This window comes from Dreissena polymorpha, chromosome 2 (assembly GCF_020536995.1).
Source record: "Dreissena polymorpha isolate Duluth1 chromosome 2, UMN_Dpol_1.0, whole genome shotgun sequence".
NCBI classification, from domain to species: Eukaryota; Metazoa; Mollusca; class Bivalvia; order Myida; family Dreissenidae; genus Dreissena; species Dreissena polymorpha.
Window position 1 is genome coordinate 31,748,674 of NC_068356.1, and position 21,913 is coordinate 31,770,586.

General features: G+C 35.9%; 1 protein-coding gene across 1 annotated transcript; it reads right to left on the reverse strand.

Moving 5' to 3' along the window:
- Positions 1-11: 11 nt before the first annotated feature.
- LOC127866492 (uncharacterized protein DDB_G0284459-like) lies at positions 12-20,266 on the reverse strand. Its single transcript, XM_052407039.1, has 10 exons — positions 20,169-20,266; positions 18,467-18,541; positions 16,954-17,043; positions 16,487-16,675; positions 15,087-16,131; positions 13,831-13,927; positions 13,276-13,354; positions 9,875-9,922; positions 8,105-8,166; positions 12-7,144 (listed from the first exon to the last, which is right to left on the reverse strand). Exons 2-10 carry the CDS (start codon positions 18,482-18,484, stop codon positions 7,024-7,026), a joined length of 1,749 nt encoding a protein of 582 aa, XP_052262999.1. The 5' UTR covers positions 18,485-18,541; positions 20,169-20,266; the 3' UTR covers positions 12-7,023.
- Positions 20,267-21,913: the final 1,647 nt, after the last annotated feature.

Here is a 21,913-nt window from a genome sequence, read left to right on the forward strand (position 1 = left end):
AAAAGAAAAAATTGTTTTGCTTTTGTAAGACTTTATTACATTATCTACATGTACATTACAAACCATCTTAAAGAAGAAACATTAAAAACAACATTAACATGCAGTTGAAGAATCAACAAGACCTCATGATTATTACAATGAAATGTTTAGATGAATTGTAAACAAGAAGTAGCAAACAAAAGTTAGGACATAAAATCATATGTAGTTACTAATTATTGTTGTTGCAATACTTAATGCATATAAGCAGAATGTAGAGCATGTTGTGAAAACGGGTATGATTGTTTACTCCAATAGCAAAAGAACACCTGGTCTGGAAAAGAAGTATGATCGATTTTTGTTGATACTTGACCCATAAATGTCACCATGACCTTTCAGATAGGGCATAACAATATTACATGTGAAGTGTGACAAACGTGTGTGCCTACTGCACGTGAAGAATAGTTGTGGTAAGTTCTGTATTAACACATTTCTTTAACCTTGATCTGCCAACCCAAGACAATTGCAGCAAACCAAAATATTTGTTAAGAATTAAACTACAGCAATATTAGCACAAAACACACTAGTGGTTAAGAAACACTACTTTTGCAGCATGCTGTTAAAAGTGCACAGTAATATTCAAACATAATGTTTTTCACAAACAAGACTGCCAGAGGCCCACGGTCCCTGATCTAAGACTTCAGGGAACTGAACTGCTCTCAGAATTTTTTGAGATATTTCTGAAACCATTTTCACACTTTGTCAAAATATCAACTAGACAGTTAAGAAGGTTTTACTATTGCCATATAAGCAAAAATGCCCAGCCCCCTAGCAGATATGTTTTTCAGGTGACAGGAACTATTCTCCAATTTAGCCCAGATATTTAAACCAATGTTCCAACCAAATTTCATGAAGATTGGACTTAAAATGTGACTGGTAAGTGTTAACAAGGTTTTACTATTGCCATATAAGAACAAATCCAGTTTTCCATAGAAGTAATATTTTTCAATGAACCATAACCATTTTCGAACCAAGCTATCATTAAAACAAACGTTCTGACAAAGTTCCATAAAGATTTGACAACACACTTGTCTTCTAGAGATTTAACAAGGCTTTACAAGTCATTTAAGAAAAATGACCAGCCCCTGGCAACCATTTTTTCAACGGACAGAACCATTCTTTAACACAGCTCAGATATAATTAGAAAAAACGTTCTGACCAAGTTCCTTGAAGATCGGACTAAGAATGTGACTTCTAGTGCCATCAAGGTTTTACTATAGCCATATACACCCCAGGAAACCCCGATACCTTGTGAGCAGCATAATACCATCAGAGCAGCTTTGTATATTTTAGCGTGAACTTACATAGGGTAAGTAAATTGGAAAAATTAAAAAAATTTAAAGTCCAAATTCAAACAACTTTGTATAAGCATTGATAACAAAGATATTGGCCTACATGTAGAAAAAATCCTGACAAATTGTCTTACAAAATGAGCGAAATGTGGCGCCCTGAAGTAGAAGATCAGGCAAATTGGGCCATATTCAGGCATTTAGGGGAGAAAAACTGCTTTAATTTGCAAGCCACTACAATAATTAAATGATTTTTATAAACTTACACATGTCTGCCATAACCTCTCAGCAAGGTTTCTCCAGAAAACTATTTTTTGTGTGGAGAAATTGCGTTTTTAATGACCATGTTGGGAAAACATGAATACCATCTGGAGAAGAATAGGAAACCTTATGTGAGCAGCAACTTTGAAATTCTTTGTCATGACAAAAAACCTAATGTCCAGCCCTTCTGTTGCAATTTCTTTGCTTTGTAGAGGCCTATAGTAAGTGTTGTGAGCACATATGCATAAAAATGTACTTTTAATGCCTTATATATTATCAATAGTGCCTTTTCAACATTCGCCAGTTTTATTTCATTTTACCAACACTATTTTGGAAAATATAAAGAAAGACTTGACTACTTTGTCACATAAATTAATTGGTTAGGTACATATAATGGTGTTTCAATAAGTGTATGTGGGGGTTGTATGCATAATATTTAATTGTGGCGTGTTCTGAGACTTTTGGTACTAATTCGGCAAGCTTCATAATGAAAAAAACTCATTTCAAATGATGTCGCTAAAGTTGCGCTTAATTTTGTTTAGATTGCCTAATGTTTTCTGTGATTTAACTGTTTAGCGTATTTAAGTAATATAAAAATCGGCACAGACTGGCCATGGAAGGGATTCATCTACATTAACATTGTACGTTGCTGCCGTCAAGCTTGACAATTATGCGACGGGTGGTGAAAAGATAAAGTAAGAATGAAAAACAAGAGGGCCATGATGGCCCTGTATCGCTCCACTGCTGAAAATAGGCTAAAACAAATATTCTCTGCATGTGCAAATACTTAAATATAGGCCCTATTTAAGCACATGTACACTTTTGTGACCACCAGTCCTGGGCTTAGTCAAATTTAACCCCAGGGGAATAATTTGAGCAAACTTTGTAAAGGACTACTATATCTCACTACATGTACATACAAAAAATATGGTAGCCCTAGGTCCTAGAGTTAAGGACAAGAAATTTTGTAAGTTTTCACAAAATAAGCAAGATCTAAGCGTATATAATGTTCAATTTTGTGACCCGCGGGGTCAGTGTCAAATTTGACCCAAAGGGCATAATTTGAACAAACTTGGAAGAGGACTATAAGATGTTACTGCATACCAAATTTGGTAGCCATAGTCTGAATGGTTTTCGACAAAAAGATTTTTAAAGATTTCACAAAATAGGCGCTTTATAAGTGTTTATTCAATTTTGTGACCCCCCAGGACAGGGTCAAAGTTGACCCCAGAGGCATTATTTGAACAAATTTGGGAGCGGTTTATTAGATGTCACTACATACCAAATTTGGTAGCCCTAGGCCCAATGGTCATGGACAGGAGATTTTTAAAGTTTTCACAAAATAGGCCCCATATAAGCGTATTTTCAGTTTTGTGACCCCCCGGGCAGGGTCAAATTTGACCCATGGGGCATATTTTGAACAAACTTGGTAGAGAACTATTAGATGTCACTACATACCAAATTTGGTAGCCCTATGCCTTACGGTTAAGGACAAGAAGATTTTAAAGTTTTCACAAAATAGGGACTATATAAGCATATAATCGATTTTGTGGCCCCCAGGGCAGGGTCAAATTTGACTCCTAGGGCATAATTTGAACAAACTAAGTGGAAGACTATACAATGTCACTACAAACCAAATTGTGTAGCCCTAGGCCTAATGGTTATGGACAAGATTTTTTTAGAGTTTTCACAAAATAGGCATTATATAAGCATATGTTCAATTTTGTGACCCTGGGCCAGGTTCAAATTTGACCCCAGGGATAAAATTTAAACAAATTTTGTAGAGGACTATAAGATGTCACTACATACTAAATTTGATAGTCTAGGCTGGATAGTTATCGACAAAGATTTTTGAAGTTTTCACAAAATAGGCCTTATATACGCATATGTTCAATTTTGTGATCCCCCGGGGCAGGGTCAAATTTGACCCCAGGAGCATAATTTGAACAAACTTGGTAGAGAACTATAAGATTTAACTACGTACCAAATTTGGTAGCCCTAGGCCCAATGTTTATGGACAAGAAGATTTTTAAAGTTTTCACAAAATAGGCCTTATATAAGCGTATGTTCACTTTTGTGACCTCCAGGGCAGGGTCAAATTTACCCCAGGGGCATAATTTGAACAAACTTGGTAGAGGACTATAAGCTGTCACTACATACCAAATTTGGTAGCCCTCGACCCAATGGTTATAGACAGATTTTAAAGTTTTCATAAAAAAATAAGCCCTTTATAAGCATATATATTCAATTTTGTGACCCCCGGGGAAGTTTCGAATTTGACCCCAGGGGCATAATTTAAACAAACTAAGAAGAGAACTATTACATGTCACTACATACCAAATTTGGTAGCCCTATGCCATACAGTTATGGACAGGAAGATTTTGAAAGTTTTCACAAAATAGGCCTTATATAAGCATATGTTAAATTTTGTGACCCTGGGGCAGGGTCAAACTTGACCCCAGGGGCATAATTTGAAAAAATTTGGTAGAGGACTATAAGATGTTACTATATACCAAATTTGGTAGCCCTAGGCCCAATGGTTATGGACAAGAGAATTTGTAAAGTTTTCACAAAATAGACCCTATATAAGCATATGTTCAATTTTATGACCCCCGGGGCAGGGTCAAATTCGACCCCTGGGGCATAATTTGAAGAAATTTGGTAGAGGACTATTAGATGTCTCTACATACCAAATTTGATAGCCCTAGGCCCAATGGTTATGGACGAGAAGATTTCGAAAGTTTTCACAAAATAGGCCGTATATAAGCATATGTTCAATTTTGTGACCCAAGGGGCAGGGTCAAATTTGACCCAAGGGGCATAATTTGAAGAAATTTGGTAGAGGACTATTAGATGTCTCTCCATACCAAATTAGATAGCTCTAGGCCTGTTGGTTATGGACAAGAAGATTTTAAAGTTTTCACAAAATAGGCCGTATATAAGCATATGTTCAATTTTGTGACCCCCCGGGGCAGGGTCAAATTTGAAGAAATTTGGTAGAGGACTTTAAGATGTCTCTACATACTAAATTTGATAGACCTAGGCCCAATGGTTATGGACGTAAAGATTTTAAAGTTTTCACAAAATAGGCCTTATTCAAGCACATGTTCAATTTTGTGACCCCCGGGGCAGGGTCAAATTTGACCCCAGGGGCATAATTTGAAGAAATTTGGTAGAGGACTATAAGATGTCACTACATACCAAATTTGGTAGCCCTAGGCCCAATGTTTATGGACAGAAAGATTTTTTAAGTTTTCAAAAAATAGGCCTTATATAAGCCTATGTTCAATTTTGTGACCCCCGGGGCAGGGTCAAATTTGACCCCAGGGGCATAATTTGAAGAAATTTGGTAGAGGACTATTAGATGTCTCTATATACCAAATTTGATACACCTAGACCCAATGGTTATGGACGAGAAGATTTTGAAAGTTTTTTCATTTTTGTGACTCTCGGGGCAGGGTCAAATTTGCAAGAGGTTCACCCCAGGAACATTCCTGAGAAATTTCATCAGAATTGGACCAGTAGTTTAGGAGAAGATGTTTTAAGGAGAAGTAAACGCACCCACACAAGACGGACTCAGGATCATGACATAAGCCCCGCTGGCCTCTGGCCAGTGGAGCTAAAAAGTAAAGTGAGAAGAGTTGATAATTAAAAGTTAGAAGGACATTACAGAATCGTCCCCAGCACACAAATAGTTGATTTTGACCTTTTAATTTCAATGAGCTGACTTGTTACTTCCCTTTTAACTAATTTGGCCATGGCTAGTTTATAGACACAAACACAACTTCAAAACATGTTGATACCGATTTAAGCTTGATGCTTTTAATATTATTTGGATTTAACTTGTCTGTGAGTAAGGTAAGTTTTATTCGTTTAATCAACTTTACTTTTTATGGTAAAACATGTGTTGAAGTCGTGTGAACCAAAACTCTGGCATATGGAGTGATTTTATTTTTGTAAGATTTGACCTGGTGACCTATATTTTGAGTTGACCCCCCTTACCAAACATCAAACTTTGCTTACAAAAATAAATATCATGACCAAGATTCATAAAATCTGAAACAAAATTGCGACCTCTAGAGTGTTTACAATGATTTTGTATAATACAATGAAAATTTGGACAATCTAAGGGCAATAATTATGTGATATATATAAAACCAATCTTTTCACCAAGTTTCATGATGATTGGGCCCCCCCCCCCCCGCCGGCCATGTTATTCAACTGACCGGAACCGTTTTCAAACTCAACTCTCATATCAAAGAAACACATTTTCTGACCAAATTTCATGAAAATTGGGCCAAAATGTGACTACTAGAGTGTTCACATGTTTTAACTATATACATATAGAGAAAAATGACCCGCCCACTGGCAGCCATGTTTTTTCACCGATCTGGACCATTTTCGAACTCGTCCGAGATATCAATAAAACCAATGTTTTGACCAAATTTCATGATGATTGGGCAAAAATTGTGACTTCTAGAGTGTTTACAAGGTTTCTCTATAGCCAAATAAAGAAAACTGCCACTAAATACATATAGAGAAAAATGCACCACCCACTGGTGGCCATGTTTTTTCACCGATCTGGACCATTTTCGAACTTGTCTGAGATATCAATTAAATCAATGTTTTGACCACCTTTCATGATGATTGGGCAAAAATTGTGACTTCTACAGTGTTTACAAGGTTTCTCTATAGCCAAATAAGGAAAACTGCCCCGCCCACTGGCGGCCATGTTTTTCAACAGACTGGAACCACTTTTGAACTCAATCAAGATATCATTAAGACAAATATTTTGACAAAGTTACATGAAGATTGAACATAAAATGATACTTCAACAGTGTTTACAAGGTTTTTCAGGTGAGCTAAAAAAACAACAGTAAAAATTGTCAAACATTAAACAGTCATCAAAGAACTTCCACTACTTTCACCAACCAAATTCTAATAACAAGCACATTTCTTACATAATAGTATGCCAAAGTTTTTTCACTAATCACATTCTTTTATTCATCTAATTTCAAATAGCCTATTTACATCCACTTTTTTTTCAGTTTGAAGAAAAGTTTTACACTTAAAGTAAATACCAGTAGATAATATATAATTATGAAGCAATTATAGGCTGGACTGATGCTGATAAGTCAAAATAGTGAGGTAAAACACTGAATGCAAAGTCCTCAAGGAGACATTAAAAAACTCGTCAATAAATCAACCACCAATCTGTTTGTATGCTTATCACTGATCTTCGACCTTGCAATTACTCCCTGGTACATTCCTGTATTACCATTTTTTTAATCCTGTTATTTGGACATCCATTTGTGCGGAGCAAAATTACATTCTTGTCCCAAAAATTCTTGCTGCCTACTTTGGTGTTTCAACATGTCCTGTTATAAAAACAGGCATATTAAAAGGTTCTGGTTGATAAAGGTCATACAGATAGTTTTCAATGTTTTGTTCCTGTCTTGTTGAAGACTTGTCTCAGATTAGATAGGAACTTATTGATTTTTGCCATATCTTTATTCCGTTCTGCCTGTTTCTCGACCGGACCCACATCTAACTCGAGCCTGAAATTGGGTGGTATAAATGGTGGTCACATTTACCATTTTAGAAAATGATGTGATAAATAGAATACCAGGTATTCATGAAACAGAAAAGTTATCTTACTTGTAAGCCGTTATGAAAATATCATTGTTTTTATTAAAAAAAATAAAATAATAATTTGTCTTTCTTAATTTCACAAACATAAATAATATTTCAACAGTTGTAAATAAATTGCATATACACATATACAAAACCAAAGGAAAAGGGGACTAAACATTCTTCAAAAAAGAAGAAAATTTCACCATTTTTAGTCTCATTTTTACAAACGTGTTACACTGTGCACAAAAACATGTTCTGTAAATGGTTATTTAGAAATCAAAATCCAACCAATTAACAAACCTCTCTATTTTTCCCAAATTTACTAGTTTGTTTTTATTTTATAGGGTGTGTAAAAAGTATCGACTTCCATAATTTTCCATTTTCACCTCAACATACTTCACTAAAAAGAGCAGAGCAACATACAATGTAATAATGTATGTGATGACCTTTGCCAGACGCAACACATCCAACATTCTTTTGATTTTTTGTATTAACAATTTCAAGGATTTCACACCATATTTAATTTATTCCTATTTGTATGAACAACTTTAATAAAATCTCACCCATATATGAGTTTATCATCTACAAAAAACATAACTGCATGTTTAAAGATTAAAAGGTGTTTACGCAATCTTTGTAATGTTCATACGTGCCCCCTTTTCAGGTTATAATAGAACAAACTTTCTTTAATCTTACTTCTTTATTGTTTGCCTTGCAAGTAACCATATGGGAACTGGTCATATTCCTTTACTATATATGTATCTTACATAATAACATTAGTTGTTTTTTAGAATTTATAATAAAAAATATATTTCATTATTATTCCAGGTTCCCTTTACTCTTTTATGCATATACTTGTTTGTTTTCTTTTAAATCCCACTTACTGCATTCTTTCATTCTGAATACGCATCAGATGTCTCTGTTGTTGTTTAATGCGGTGCTGGCTCTAAAAGATACACAATAATTGATTAAATAACATAAGCTGTCCCAAGACCTCTTCTTCTGCCTTGATAGCATAATGTATGTGTTTTTCTGTCAACCACCTAATATAATGGCTGTACAAACATACTTGGAGTTGAATATATGTAGTAGATATCATACATGTCAACTTAAAGATGAACATTTATAAATTAAAACAAGAAAAGTGTGCCAAGAAATAAGATTATCACATTTATGCCTATCTCAATTTATGGTCAGAGTGGAAACATTTTGGTGTGTGTTAAGTAACAGTGACATTGATACCCTTTTCCCACATAAACATCAATATATGTCTAAATGTAAGCTAACTACACTAACTATTCACACAATTACAGAGGAGGCCCACAGTCTTTTAGACTTCAGGGAACTTTTGAGATGTTTCTAAAACCATTTAACAACTAGGCCGAAATATCAACTAGAGAGTTAAATGTCTCCAAAGGCTGCTTTGCATCTCCTACACATAGCAAAAGCCCAAGAAGTGCGTCTGTAACATGACTGCAACACCTGTTGGTCCACAAGAGCCTGTACTGCGGACCATCAAACGACAAAAGCTAACTTGGCTTGGACATAAAACTTGACACGACTTTCTGTGCAAGATTGTTCTCTGGGGCACGCTAGAGGGAGGCTGACGTTGAGACCGTCAGAAGAAAAGCTGGATGGGCAGCAAAGATGTAAAAGAGAGGACATGCCTTCCCACGGATGAATTACTCTAAGAAGCACACAACAGACCTGACTGAAGGAGGATTTCTGTATCTTCATCCCTCATTTCCCTCCCAATGGCCGAACTGATAAAGGGATTGATTATGTTGAAGATGATGTTACGGAAAACATTATTTTCGCACTCAGCCCAGATATCATAAGAACAAAAGTTCTGACTAAGTTTCATAAAGATTTGACTACAAATGTGACTTCTAGAGTGTTAACAAGGTTTTACTATGGATATATAAACAAAAATGCAGGGCCCCCTGGCAGCCATATTTTTCAACAAACCATAACCATTTTCGAACTAAGCTGAGCTATCATAAGAACAAATGTTCTGACTAAGTTTCATAAAGATTGGAACATAAATGTGACCAAAAGAGTTAACAATTTTGTACTATAGCCATACAAGGAAAGATGCCCCTACCCCTGTTGGCCATGTTTCTTAAAGGATCGGAACCATTGTATAACTCAGCACAGAAATCATTTGAACACATCTTGTGAAAGTTTCATGAAGATTGGACTATACATGTGACTTAAAGAGTGTTAACAAGGTAAATATAGCCATATAACAAAAATGCCCCGCCCACTGCCGTCCATATTTTTCAACAGACCGGAACCATTTTCAAACTCATCCAAAACATCATTATACAAAAATTTTCTTACCAAGTTTCATGAAGTTTGGGCAATAAATGTGACCTCTAGAGTGTAAACAACGTTTTACTATAGGCAAATAAGGAAAAATGCCCTGCCCACTGGGGGCCATCTTTTTCAACCAACCCAACCATTTTCAAATTTCTCCAAAATATGATTGGGGCAAATAAAATTATCTGACCAAGTTTCATGACAAATGGATAATAAAGGCACGACAGACAAAAGGCGGTCACAAAAGCTCACCATAAGCACATTGTGCACAGAAGAGCTAAAAACAATCAAAGCCATTTGAGAATATAATGCCTATTTATAGTTTTACCTACCAATTTAACTTCGTTTTGAAGAGCTGCAACATTATGGACATCTTTTATCTGAAATGCACACAAACTTTTTTTTTCAATTGCATCTTGCACAACAAAATAATATTCAAATAAGCTGGACACAAATCCCCCCCCCCCCCCCCAAATGAACATGCACTGTGTTAACACAATATGGCCTATATTCTTTACTCAGATTTTCATGATATGCCACACACATTTCATGGATTAATACATTACATTAAGTGCACACCACTTTGTGGTGATTGAGAATAGAGGGAGCTCACTGGCACCTACAATGTGTGGTGGGTCCATAGATTTTGAGAGGAAATTTGTATGTGCTAGATACAAGCACTGACCGAACACAATTGTGCAAATGTCATTAAAACGTGAGCTTATAACCCTGATTATTAAGAATTAGATTTTTCTCTGCAGAATTTCAGAATATGCATAATTTCTGTTTGAAACAATCTGAATGGGCTTGATTCATATTTATACGCTCTGAGAAAAAGGGTTTAATGCATGTACGTAAAATATCGTTTAGGTTAGCTTTTGCTGTCCAAACAGACTAATGACAGGGTTTTTTCTAACCATTTTGGGAAAAGGAGTATCAATTGGGGCTGACAAGGTCAAAGCGTAGTCCGTTTGTCTATGACGTCGAGTTTTTTGGGAAAAGGAGTATCACTGGGGGCTGACGAGGTCAAAGCGTAGTCCGCTTGTCTAAGCAGTCGGGTATATGTTTTACTACGAAACATTGTGTCAATACACTGCTTAATCAGGCGAGTTTCATCTTTTCTGGTATTTATGGATTAGAGAAAGGGACTTCTACTAATGGTAGGTACCTATTTTCAATAACAAACTCATTACTAGAAATGGCGCGGCAGAGGCCGACGCGTATCCCCACGCCGCATGTTTGACCCAAGGGCGCCCCAGGGTTGATCATGGGGCCATGCATAGTTGAGATTGACTGTATTGTCATAAGAGAAGTTCAGTATCAATTAGAAGTGAATGGGTGTAAAAATAAAGAAGTTATAGTAAAAGGCAATTTTGGGAGGGTGTGGCCTATGTGGGCGGGGTGCCCCAGGGTTGGTAATGGGGCCATGCATAGTTGAGATTGACCGTATTGTCATAAGAGAGGTTCAGTATCAATTTGAAGTGAATCAATGTATTAATGAAGAAATTATAGTAAAAGGCAATTTTGGGCGGGTGTGGTCTATGTGGGCGTGGCGCCCCAGGGTTGGCAACGGGGCCATGCATAGTTGAGTTTGACCATTTTGTCATAAGAGAGGTTCAGTATCAATTTGAAGTGAATCAGTGTAGAAATGAAGAAGTTAATGTAAAATAACCTAAAATTTTTTTATAGTAAATGGAATTTTTTGGTGGGTGTGGCCTATGTGGGCGGGCGCCCCAGGGTTGGGATTGGGGCCATGCATAGTTGAGATTGACCCTAATGTCATAACAAAAGTTCAGTATCAATTTGAAGTGAATCCGTGTAGAAATGAAAAAATTATAGTAAATGGAAATTTTTGGTGGGTGTGGCCTATGTGGGCGGGGCGCCCCAGGGTTGGGAATGGGGCCATGCATGGTTGAGATTGACCGTATTGTCATAAGAGAGGTCCAGTATCAATTTGAAGTAAATCGGTGTAGAAATAAAGAAGTAAATGTAAAATAACCTAAAAAAATGAGTGATAATTTCTGACGCGGCCCCACCCCAACCGCTATAACTTTTGACCCAGGGGTCAGATCAAAATTCCAAATAGTGCAGGGTCGCACATATGCTCATAGCTACCATGTGTGTAAGTTTCAAGGTTCTAGTGCTTTTAGTGTAGGAGGAGATAGTGGCCAGGACGGATGGACAGACAGACGGACGGACGGACGGCGGAGATAACCACAATATCCCCACCTTTTTTTCAAAAAGCGTGGGGATAACAAATGCACGTAGTTGCAACCTTTACATTGATTTTGAGCTTAAATCGAAATATTTTTATTTGAAGTAATGCACAAGGTGGTTATTCTGTTAAAATAGCCAATTACAGTAACTTAAGTGAAACTACATGTTACTTTGATACACTGTCCATTAAACATTTTAAAGTACAAAACAGGTTACAAACATATATTTTCGAAAGAAATTACAAGTCGCTTTATGTATAGGTTTTGCACAGAGTATGTATTGGTTGTGCAAAAACCAACAAATACATGTATAATGAATAGGTTACTCAATGAAGTTTCATACGTATATACAAATACTGTCAGACCTATGATCATGCCTCATACTATTCAGCCTTTATTTCTGACAACTGGGTCACAACAACACATTTCTAAAAACACAGTGGCTTAACGATACATAGAACAATATGGAAATTGTAAAATTGAGTCAATTAATCATAGTTGTAAACCTTAATTGCTTGTTTGGTTTGATAAATCAGCGGTATATTTCATGCTTAACCGCATTAACCAGACAGATGATGGAACATAATTTTATGTAACAGATCTATGAAATGTCATTGTGCTTAAATTCAGAGATCAGATTTGTTATTAGAAAAGCATAATCTTGCCTGTTTAAACCCAATTTTTCCACCAATCTGTACTTCGATGGCATGTGTATTTACACAATGTTTCGTAGTAAAACATATACCCGACGTCGTAGACAAACGGACTACGTTTTGACCTCGTCAGCCCCCAGTGAGTATGGTCAAATTGGGATTTTTTTAAACAATAAAATTGCAATTTTGAAAGAAGAAAAATCAACAAAATGGACCAAAGTGAGTTTTTTTTATCAGCAAATATTGACACATCAGGCCTTTTCCTGGTCATTTTGTGAAAATGATCATATAAATTAGTTATATACTTTGTTAGATGCTTATGAAATAAAATTGAGGTATAGGAATCATAAGACACTCCTATATAAAAAAATATTTATTTTTTGGAAATTGGGAAAAACAATTATAATTTCGGTTTGGGATCAGGTCAATTTGCTTTTGGATTTGGTCCATTTTATGTCCTTTTTTAATAGCAGAAAAAACCCTGAATGAGGGATGACACTTTCTCTGATAATGAAATTTGAATGCCCCCGGATCGAATGATCGGGGGTATATTGTTTTTTGCCTGTCATTCTGTCCCAAAACTTTAACCTTGATCATAACTTTTGCAATATTGAAGATAGCAACTTGATATTTGGCATTTTGTATGTCATGGAGCTGCACATTTTGAGTGATGAAAAGTCAAGGTCATCCTTCAAGGTCAAAGGTAAAATATATGGCTTCAAAGCGCAGTTGGGGGCATTATGTTTCACAAATACAGCTCTTGTTCTTTATGGAAAGTCTGTTCTTAACAAGGATCTAGTATAGGAGGGACGTGTTATCACTGATTGGCCTGTGCAAACTGCAAATTTCAATAGCTGTTTTTACCATGGCTGCCATATCTTCTGTCAAGTATTTTTTCCAGAGTTTCAATGCCACATACTCTTGGGCAGACTCACAGTCAGTCCTGAAAAATCAAAATGCAATTCTACAAGTAACTACGCTCACCAGTTCCACATTTCATTTGAAACACTAACAACCTAAAACAGGAATTGACATTTGCAAATAGACCTAACAATTTGCAAAGGGCCCCTAGATTTTCTTAGAAAACTTGTACTTCCTCAATGTAAGATTAATTTACTATAAATAAATAAATCATTAAATAAATAAATAAGACTAAGTTGTATTTCTTAACAATCATGCAATTTTCACAAATTTCAAGCCTACTTTGGGAAATTTCTTTCCCTTTTTCAGTTTTGTTGATAATCATTGTCCCCGAAATGGAAGGCCAGACCCTTTCCCCAAATCAAGAAAAAAAGTGCTGATACATATATTTAATGGTGGGAATCCATGACAAAAAAGTGTTTGTTTGTAACCCTGCAGAAATTGTGTCATTGAGTGAGAAACACAAACAGTAATAAAGACTCAATCGGCAATTCATACATGCGTGCTTGTACGTTGCTAGTGACCATATCCAGTACAATCTCCACATCTATTGGACCTTTCTTTTCCTTTGACTTCACAGACTCCCCATGATCATCTGAAAACACAAATATCATACATAAAGCATTTCAATTCAAAGAATGAGCATCCCCATAATTTTTACTTGCATGTTCTTTTATGCATTATCTATAAAAAGTAAAAAGGAACAATACAAACTCTGATATCTGCCATTTGCATGTTAAAGAATACGGTATACAATATCGATAACAAAAAATGACACAATTCAGTTACATGTATAAGCTGGACAGATTACAGAAAAAAAAAATGTATATCACTTTTATTTTGGAAAAGTAACAAAAGGTAGGTATATAGTAAAGAGCTTTTGTTAAGAAGCAGCCCAATTCAGACACAATTCTTCAATATTTTCTAATAAAGTTGTAAATACAGGAGTCTATCAATTTAATGTGTATATTTATTTCTTTAAACATTAATAATTGATGTGTGGCAAAACTGAAAAATAAGCTTATTTTTTAACAACATCCAAAACAAAATAACTTGACTAGACTGCAAAGAAAACACAAAGGATGCAAACCTTTTACAGGACTTTCCCTGGATATTTTTTTTACAACTAGGTGACAGGCTCTGGTGTAATTCTATTAATTTATTTTGATAACCCCACGCTTTTTGAAAAGCGTGGGGATAATGTGGTTATCTCCGCCGTCTGTTCGTCTTGGCCTATATCTCCTCCTACACATTAGCACTAGAACCATGAAACTTACACACATGGTAGCTATGAGCATATGTGCGACAGTGCACTATTTGGAATTTTGATCTGACCCCTGGATCAAAAGTTATGGGGTTGGGGGGGGGACCGGGTCAGAGATTTTCACTCATTTTTTTGTTACTTTACATTAACTTCATTTGTACACCAATTTACTTCAAATTGATACTGAACATCTCTTATGACAATACGGTCGATCTCAACTATGCATGACCCCATTACCAAGCCTGGGTCAAACATTCGGCGTGGGGATACGCGTCTGCCTCGCCATTTCTAGTTTATTTTATGGTTACTTATCATTTATGAAGGAAAAGTTGTAGCCAAATGTAATATGTAGCCACATTGTTCAATGTGTAGCCATTTATTTGGCCAATGACAGAGTAAACCCTGTTGCAGTAAATGCACAATGTATTCGTAACTCTTAATCTTTTTAAGATAATGGATTTTGGCAGATTTAAAATTGAATATTTCCTACCTTGTGAACTTCCTCCAGTATCATTTCCATCATCATCAACAGGCATGTCATTGTTAACTGATGTATCAGTTTCGTCCTCTACCCGTTGTCTTTTTGTACGTTTAGCCAACTGTCTAAGACCAGAAACATTATTTGGTTCAACACACCTCTTTTTTGAACGACTACCAGCAGTTTCAGTGGAACCCTGAATATGTGGAGATGGCATATTTGTTTTTTGAGAGTTTTCATTTTCTGAATGAGAAGCGTCAACTGGTTTCTGGATAGTGTTTGCCAGTTTTCTTTGTCCATCCTTAGGAAGTGTTTTGCTTTGGCCCTTTCCATTCTGAATTGCAGCTCTTTTCGTCTTAATGGTCCGCGGAGTTTCAGTCACAGTTTCATTTGTACTGATCTTTGAATTGGCAGTTCCGGTTGTTCTATCTCTGGCTGTTTGAAAACTTTTTATTTCATTATTTTTTTTAATTCTTGAATTATTTGACATGTTTTTACTTGTATGCAATTCATTTGTTGCATTTCTATCCTGCTTCACAGGAGAATTATTATTTGCATCAACAATACTTCCATCATGAGTACCAGTAGATTCAACCGATTTTTTTCGAGTCATAAACAAAGCACTTGTATCTTTTTTAAACGTATGACTTGAATGTAAATCATCAACACTCAGACTGTCTGTTGATGCAGATCTTTGCCTATCTATAACACTTGCATTTCCAGAATTAAAACTTGCAACATTCTTTGTTCTTGACTTATTTTTGCGATATTCATTTATGCTGTTCCTCACACTTTTGTCCGGTTTTTGAGCTACAGAAGCAGCCCTCTGGTCCGCGCTTCTAGGATGTATATCGTCCAACACAGATACAGAGACTTTCCGCTTCTTTCTCACTTGAAATGTAGTAGGCATGGTTTGTACCGCATCCTTGTCAGCGTGTTCTTGACTATCCACATTGCCATCATGTGTCTCACTGGAGCTCTCCTGTTTATCAGAAGCCACACTTGCTCTCCTGTGTTTCTTTTCCAAGCGAGATCTAGCTATGGAGGCCATTTTCTCCTGCAAATGAGAACAATTGTTTATTTTATGCAAAAAGTTTCGCCCCATATAAGTGAAGTCAGCACAGGCTAAGCAGGGAGGACAGTTTCCAACTAGACTGGATTTTCATTTGCAAGATACTTCCTTTAAAGAAAAAATACATACAAGAAGCAGTTGTTATCTCTGAAAAGACTGTTCGCACATCCATTTAGCACTGTTTTTCCAAAAAGAGACTCATTTAAACATTGAAATCCTGCTATAAATGCTTAACTTGAATTATCACGATTTATTTCAACTGATACAAATTCTCAAAAAAAAAAACACAACTTGAAACAGAGAAACAATCATATTATGGTAAATATCAACAACAACCAACCTCCAGGCTGCCGCCTGCCTTACGAGGGGATGGTTTGCTGGGACTGGACTGGTTTCTGCTGCGAGACAGAGTTGCTACCTTGCCTGCTTTGGGAGTGGTTCTTTTCTGTACATCTGGGCTTGAATCGATAGATGCTGGTCTCCGTCTTGACAGCTGAGGGCAGCCTGGCTTGGGAGTACTGGCCAGGAACTTGAAAAGCAGTCGACGTGTCTTATAAATGCATATGTATATTGTTGCCCAAAAAAGAGAACAGAATAAATATTAAACTTGGCTTTCCAGTTGTTACACGATAATACTTTTGAACTTGTGCCCCCTGATAAAGCATATATATAATATGAATGCAACACATTTGTCTTTTATGTACAATCCATTAAAAAAGACTTTGCTACAGCAAGACAGTAATGAAACCCATCTAGGCGAACTAGTAACAAAATGATTACTGCCAAAGCTTTGAGAGGGATACTCACAGAGACTGACATGTCCCCAGGGGTTGGGGTGTCAGGTACAGGAATCTGACCTTGTTTCTTTGGTGTGTTGATAGCTACTCCATAACTGCGCTGAAGTGTAACATGTACTGACTTGTGTGTAAGAATGAATTTGATTATACGTTAACACAACTTTTATACGCATTTCAAAGTAAAAGAAAGCATTTATAAAGACTAAATCACTTAACAATTCTAAGAATGCAGCAACAAACAAGTTACTAGTATTTAAAGAATTATTTAATTCCTGTTAAAACAACTTCATATGTTTTTATTTGCGAACTGTTATGCCACGTATTAAAGTGGTGCTAGTGCCGGCATGTACACTGTTATAGCATTAACTATTTACATGGATGACCACCTAATGCCAGTTACGACACACCAAAGCAAGTACTCGATTGCCATTTGCTTTAAATATGGCTGCTTCATTCTGCAGATTATGTAGAAATTTCTTGAAAAGGACCAATGTTAAATTGTATGAACATGGATCAATTTGGATTATTTTAGTTACAGTAAGATTTTCTAATGCAGTAAAACATGTTTTTCCTAATTTGTGTTGTATTCATGACCATAGTATCGTTAATAAAACAAAATACATGGAGCACATGCTTGTGAAGTCATCTCAAGATTCTTGTTCTCAACGTAAACAAATATCTCCGGAATAAGGTCTCCACTGGAATAAGGTCACTGCAGGATAATTATATTGGCCGCGGTCTTGAATCCCACGCAGTTGAACATAACTATGTTCTTTAACCTTTAAATTATTTATATTAAAACAGCTCCATAAGCATGTACAAGGGGCATAGCTAGCATTGTTTAAGCTGTAGGCCCGGATATGATACATAAAAACGGGGGGCCCGAGGGTCCTCCCCCTGAACATATTTAAATCCTCTAATGCCTGTGGTGAGATTTAAAGCATATCTAGACACATAATAAAAATAAGAAAATATACGACTTTGGCCTGTTTTTCTTTGATATTTTACTGTTTTATCTCAATGTCAAAAAACTAAATTATGTTTTTGTTCGGCATCAAGGGACCAAACCGACCCGGATTCAGTCGATGGATCGGGATACGGGGGCAAGTGCTCCATTTTAAATTTCCGCGGTCATAAACATCATTCGGAATGTTTCTTAAAAATCCAACGATAATTGATTACAACTTACTGTAGTGTTGAAAGGGAGACAAGTAGATCTACATGTAGATCTATGTAAACTTGTTACAGCAAGTCACGTGAAACGAAGCGAGCAAAAATCTATGCACATAGAAAGAAGTAGAGTTCATAACTGGAAGATATGTCCTTTGAACACAACCAGAATCCAATGTCTGAGGATTATGTCAATATAAAATACAGATTTCTAACACCTCACTCACCCCAGGATCAAAATTTTAATGTGTTTTTCGAAGTTGAAGCATTTTTATTTTTTTCCTTTTTTCAAAAACAAAATGTAGGCCCGGGCCAGCTGTGCCTAATAGCAGCTACGCCCCTATGTTAAGTACCTGGATGTTGGTTTGCATGTTTCCTGATGCGCAGATGGCAGTTGAATACAGATCTGTTTTGTCACTGGTATTTTCCTACATTGTAAATTGAGCAAATATGTTATTAAAATAATAACTTATCAATGTGTGTATCATTTAATTTTATACTGGTAACATACAAGCCATTTTCAGCAACATTAACTGATAGTTCAATTAGTTGAATGATCGAAACGGCCCGTAATGAAACAACGTGGATGATGCCTTTTTGATGGTACTCGGATGTTTCGCCCCCAAGACGTTTCCGCCCTCGTCGTTTCGCACTTGGTCATTTCGCCCCCAATAAGCGCAATGTTCAAATGTAGAATGTTTTGTCACATATCATTATTGTGTTTCGCACTTGGTCGTTTCGCCCCCAATTAGCGCAATGTTCAAATGTATAATGTTTGTCACATATCATTATTGTGTAGTTTGTTCATCGATGGTATTTAAATAAAATGTGTTACAGTTTAATTCGTGATAATTATAAAGTCATCAAAGAAAGTATCCTGAATCAATAATGTAAGTATATCATGCATAAATCCGACAAAGGGTAGGTGATAAAAACAAGGAGTCACAATACGTATATATATAAATGTAAAATGCATACAATCAAACAAAATGAATTGAGAGTTAGATGATGATTTTTAGCTCATCTATTTTTTTTTTTTAATATATGAGCAATTGTCATCACCTTGGTGTCGGTGTCCGGTTAAGTTTTGTGTTTAGGTACACTTTTCTCATAAAGTATCAATGCTATTGCATTCAAACTTGGTACACTTACTTACTAGCATGAGGGGACTGGGCAGGCAAAGTTAGATAATTCTGGCTTGCATTTTGACAGAATTATGTGCCCTTTTTATACTTAGAAAATTGAAAATTTTGGTTAAGTTTTGTGTTTAGGTCCATTTTATTCCTTAAGTATAAAAGCTATTGCTTTCATACTTGCCACACTTACTAACTATCATAATAGCGTATTATTAATTATTAAAATGAAAGGACAAATAAACTTGTTTTTCTATGTACTTGATTTACTTATAAAGCGATATATGTTTACTTATTATAAAAAAGTTATTATATAATCCAGCAATATAGTGTATGGATAACCTGATAAACAATACTTCCGTCATTGCACCGGTATTTCTCTTGAGGAATACAAAGCCGCTGTGAAGTCAGGATGCTAGCTTGAATTCGTATGCAGTCCTAATTCAAAGTAACAGACATAGGAGAACAAAGGCCACCGATATTGATGCTGACTACAGACTTTTCTTCATGTTGCTTGTACGCTGTTATGCTTTCATTGTCGTTAAGTACTGAATGATCGTATGTGTTCATCACGTTGTTTTACACTGTTATTTTACTTTATTTTATGTCAAATTAATGAATAAATAGATCAAAAAATTATTTCTTATTTTGTTTTTTTGTTGCTTCTTTAGACTATAAGTTAAATTATTGACGTGATAAATATCCTCTTATTCAAATTAAAATTGGGGGCGAAACGACGAGGGCGGAAACGTCTTGGGGGCGAAATAACTAGGATGCGAAAATACTTGGGCGCGAAACGTCTTAAATTCTTTTTGATGGAGCGAAACGAATGTCAATAACATTATTTTGTACAGGTCACATTGATTATGAAATATTGAGTGCATACAAACATACGAAAATATGGATTTAAATAATGCATTACCTATCCTTGGCTTAAGAAAACCTAAGGTTTTATCATCGTTTTTTTTTGTTTTGACAAATTGAAGCCGAACTGTTATGGCGCCATATTTTTTAACGGAGCTGGGTCAGATCGGCCAAAATCCATAACGACCAAAGTCAAAGACGGCGTATGTTGTTTATGGTCAAAACTGTTTAGTAAACTCCACTATGGACTAAATTCAATCTCAGTATACAGTACTAAATGAATTAATTATAATTTCAAATGATAAAATTGTGCCATTTGAAAATTTGTTTATTAAATGTCTATGGTTGGCATGTTTTCTTGGAATTACCACAATACCAGTTATTAAATTTCTTAATAATTTGAATGCTATTTATAATGTACTTATGTATGAGACACTAGTTGTACACTTATATAATACAATGTATCGTATTCAAATTGATATTTGTATCACTTAATTATCGGTCAAGCTTAATACCAAACAGAAGCCCTGTGTGTGAAATGGCGATACATTTGAACAGGAGCTCATATTGATAAATTTGCTTAGACATTAGATTATTTCACTACTTTTAACATCTGAGGACTTATACAACATAATAAAGAATTCCAGCACATTTTTCAAGGGCCACTGTTCGATATTGAGTTATACTCCTTAATTATCGGCTTATCTGGTTAATATCCTTTTGCATTTTTTTTATCCACCATAATAGAGCTTTATGAAAATATATTTCATCCAACAGTTTATGCATAACATTCACATGGTTATTTTTCAATAAAGAATTTAAGAGGTAAACTTTTTTAATACTTTGTACAAGTCAATAACTGTGTAACATTCTCTAGTTCATGAAATTAACAAACTTATTTAGCAAAAGCCCTAACAAATTTTTGCGACACTTAAATTCACAAATATCCGGCTGGGCTTTTCCCCGCAAACATAATTACCCAATTTTAAAAGTAGATTACTCAATGAACATCAATTTCCAATATCATACAGTTTAGTTGACGTTTGATTTAATTACTGGCAAGTCTAGAAACAAGTATAGTCAATTTACATTGGACCATCTTGACTCGCATTCTTAGGGACAGATCAGTCCAAGTTGTAGCCGCTTGAGCTTATATAATTCTTGAAGTGGATATCCCGTCTCTTTTGGGCTGTCTGGCTAGCGCAGTGGTTGGTACACTTACTTCTCACCTAGTCCACTCATGTTGGATTCCCTTTCCTGGCAGCATGTGAGTGGGTTGTTGGTCACCACACTGGACAGGTTTGGTTTCCTCCAGGTACTGCGGCTTCCCCCCACAACAAATAAACCACACCAAAATCGAAAATCTTTCGATAACAATGAAATAGCAGGAAATTGCAGCTATAATTCAAAATTCGTCCTAACGTTCTTGAGTCTAGTTAGTTAATTTGGTAGGAGTGCTGGGGCACACTAAGTCCGCACAGAATGAAGCCTCTGGCTTGGAAAGGACCTCATAAACCTCTAAATACACACACTCCTGACTCTTTTCGATCTAAATACAGCAGCGTAGCGGCATGGAAGTTAATGCTGTCAGTGTATGCTTTTTTTTAACAGTTTCAGGTGCCACTGAAACCTGGTTTGAAAGCACAATAAGGTCCTATATTATATTAAATGAATAAAAGTGTCCTGTTGCCTGATATTTAACTGGTTTGATTGAACATCATAAAATATATTCATGTATATGTATCCCTTAATGCAAGATTGCATGCGTATTCGTAAAATTTTGAGAAATGTTAGGGCCATATA

What these genes read in the sequence shown, in the direction of transcription:
- LOC127866492 (XM_052407039.1), bottom strand. An exon ending in AGCAACGTACAAGCACGCAT is followed by an intron (nt 13,355 to 13,830) that starts GTATGAATTGCC and finishes TTGATTTTTCAG; the next exon opens with GACTGACTGTGAGTCTGCCC. An exon ending in TTCAAAACGAAGTTAAATTG is followed by an intron (nt 8,167 to 9,874) that starts GTAGGTAAAACT and finishes TGTATCTTTTAG; the next exon opens with AGCCAGCACCGCATTAAACA.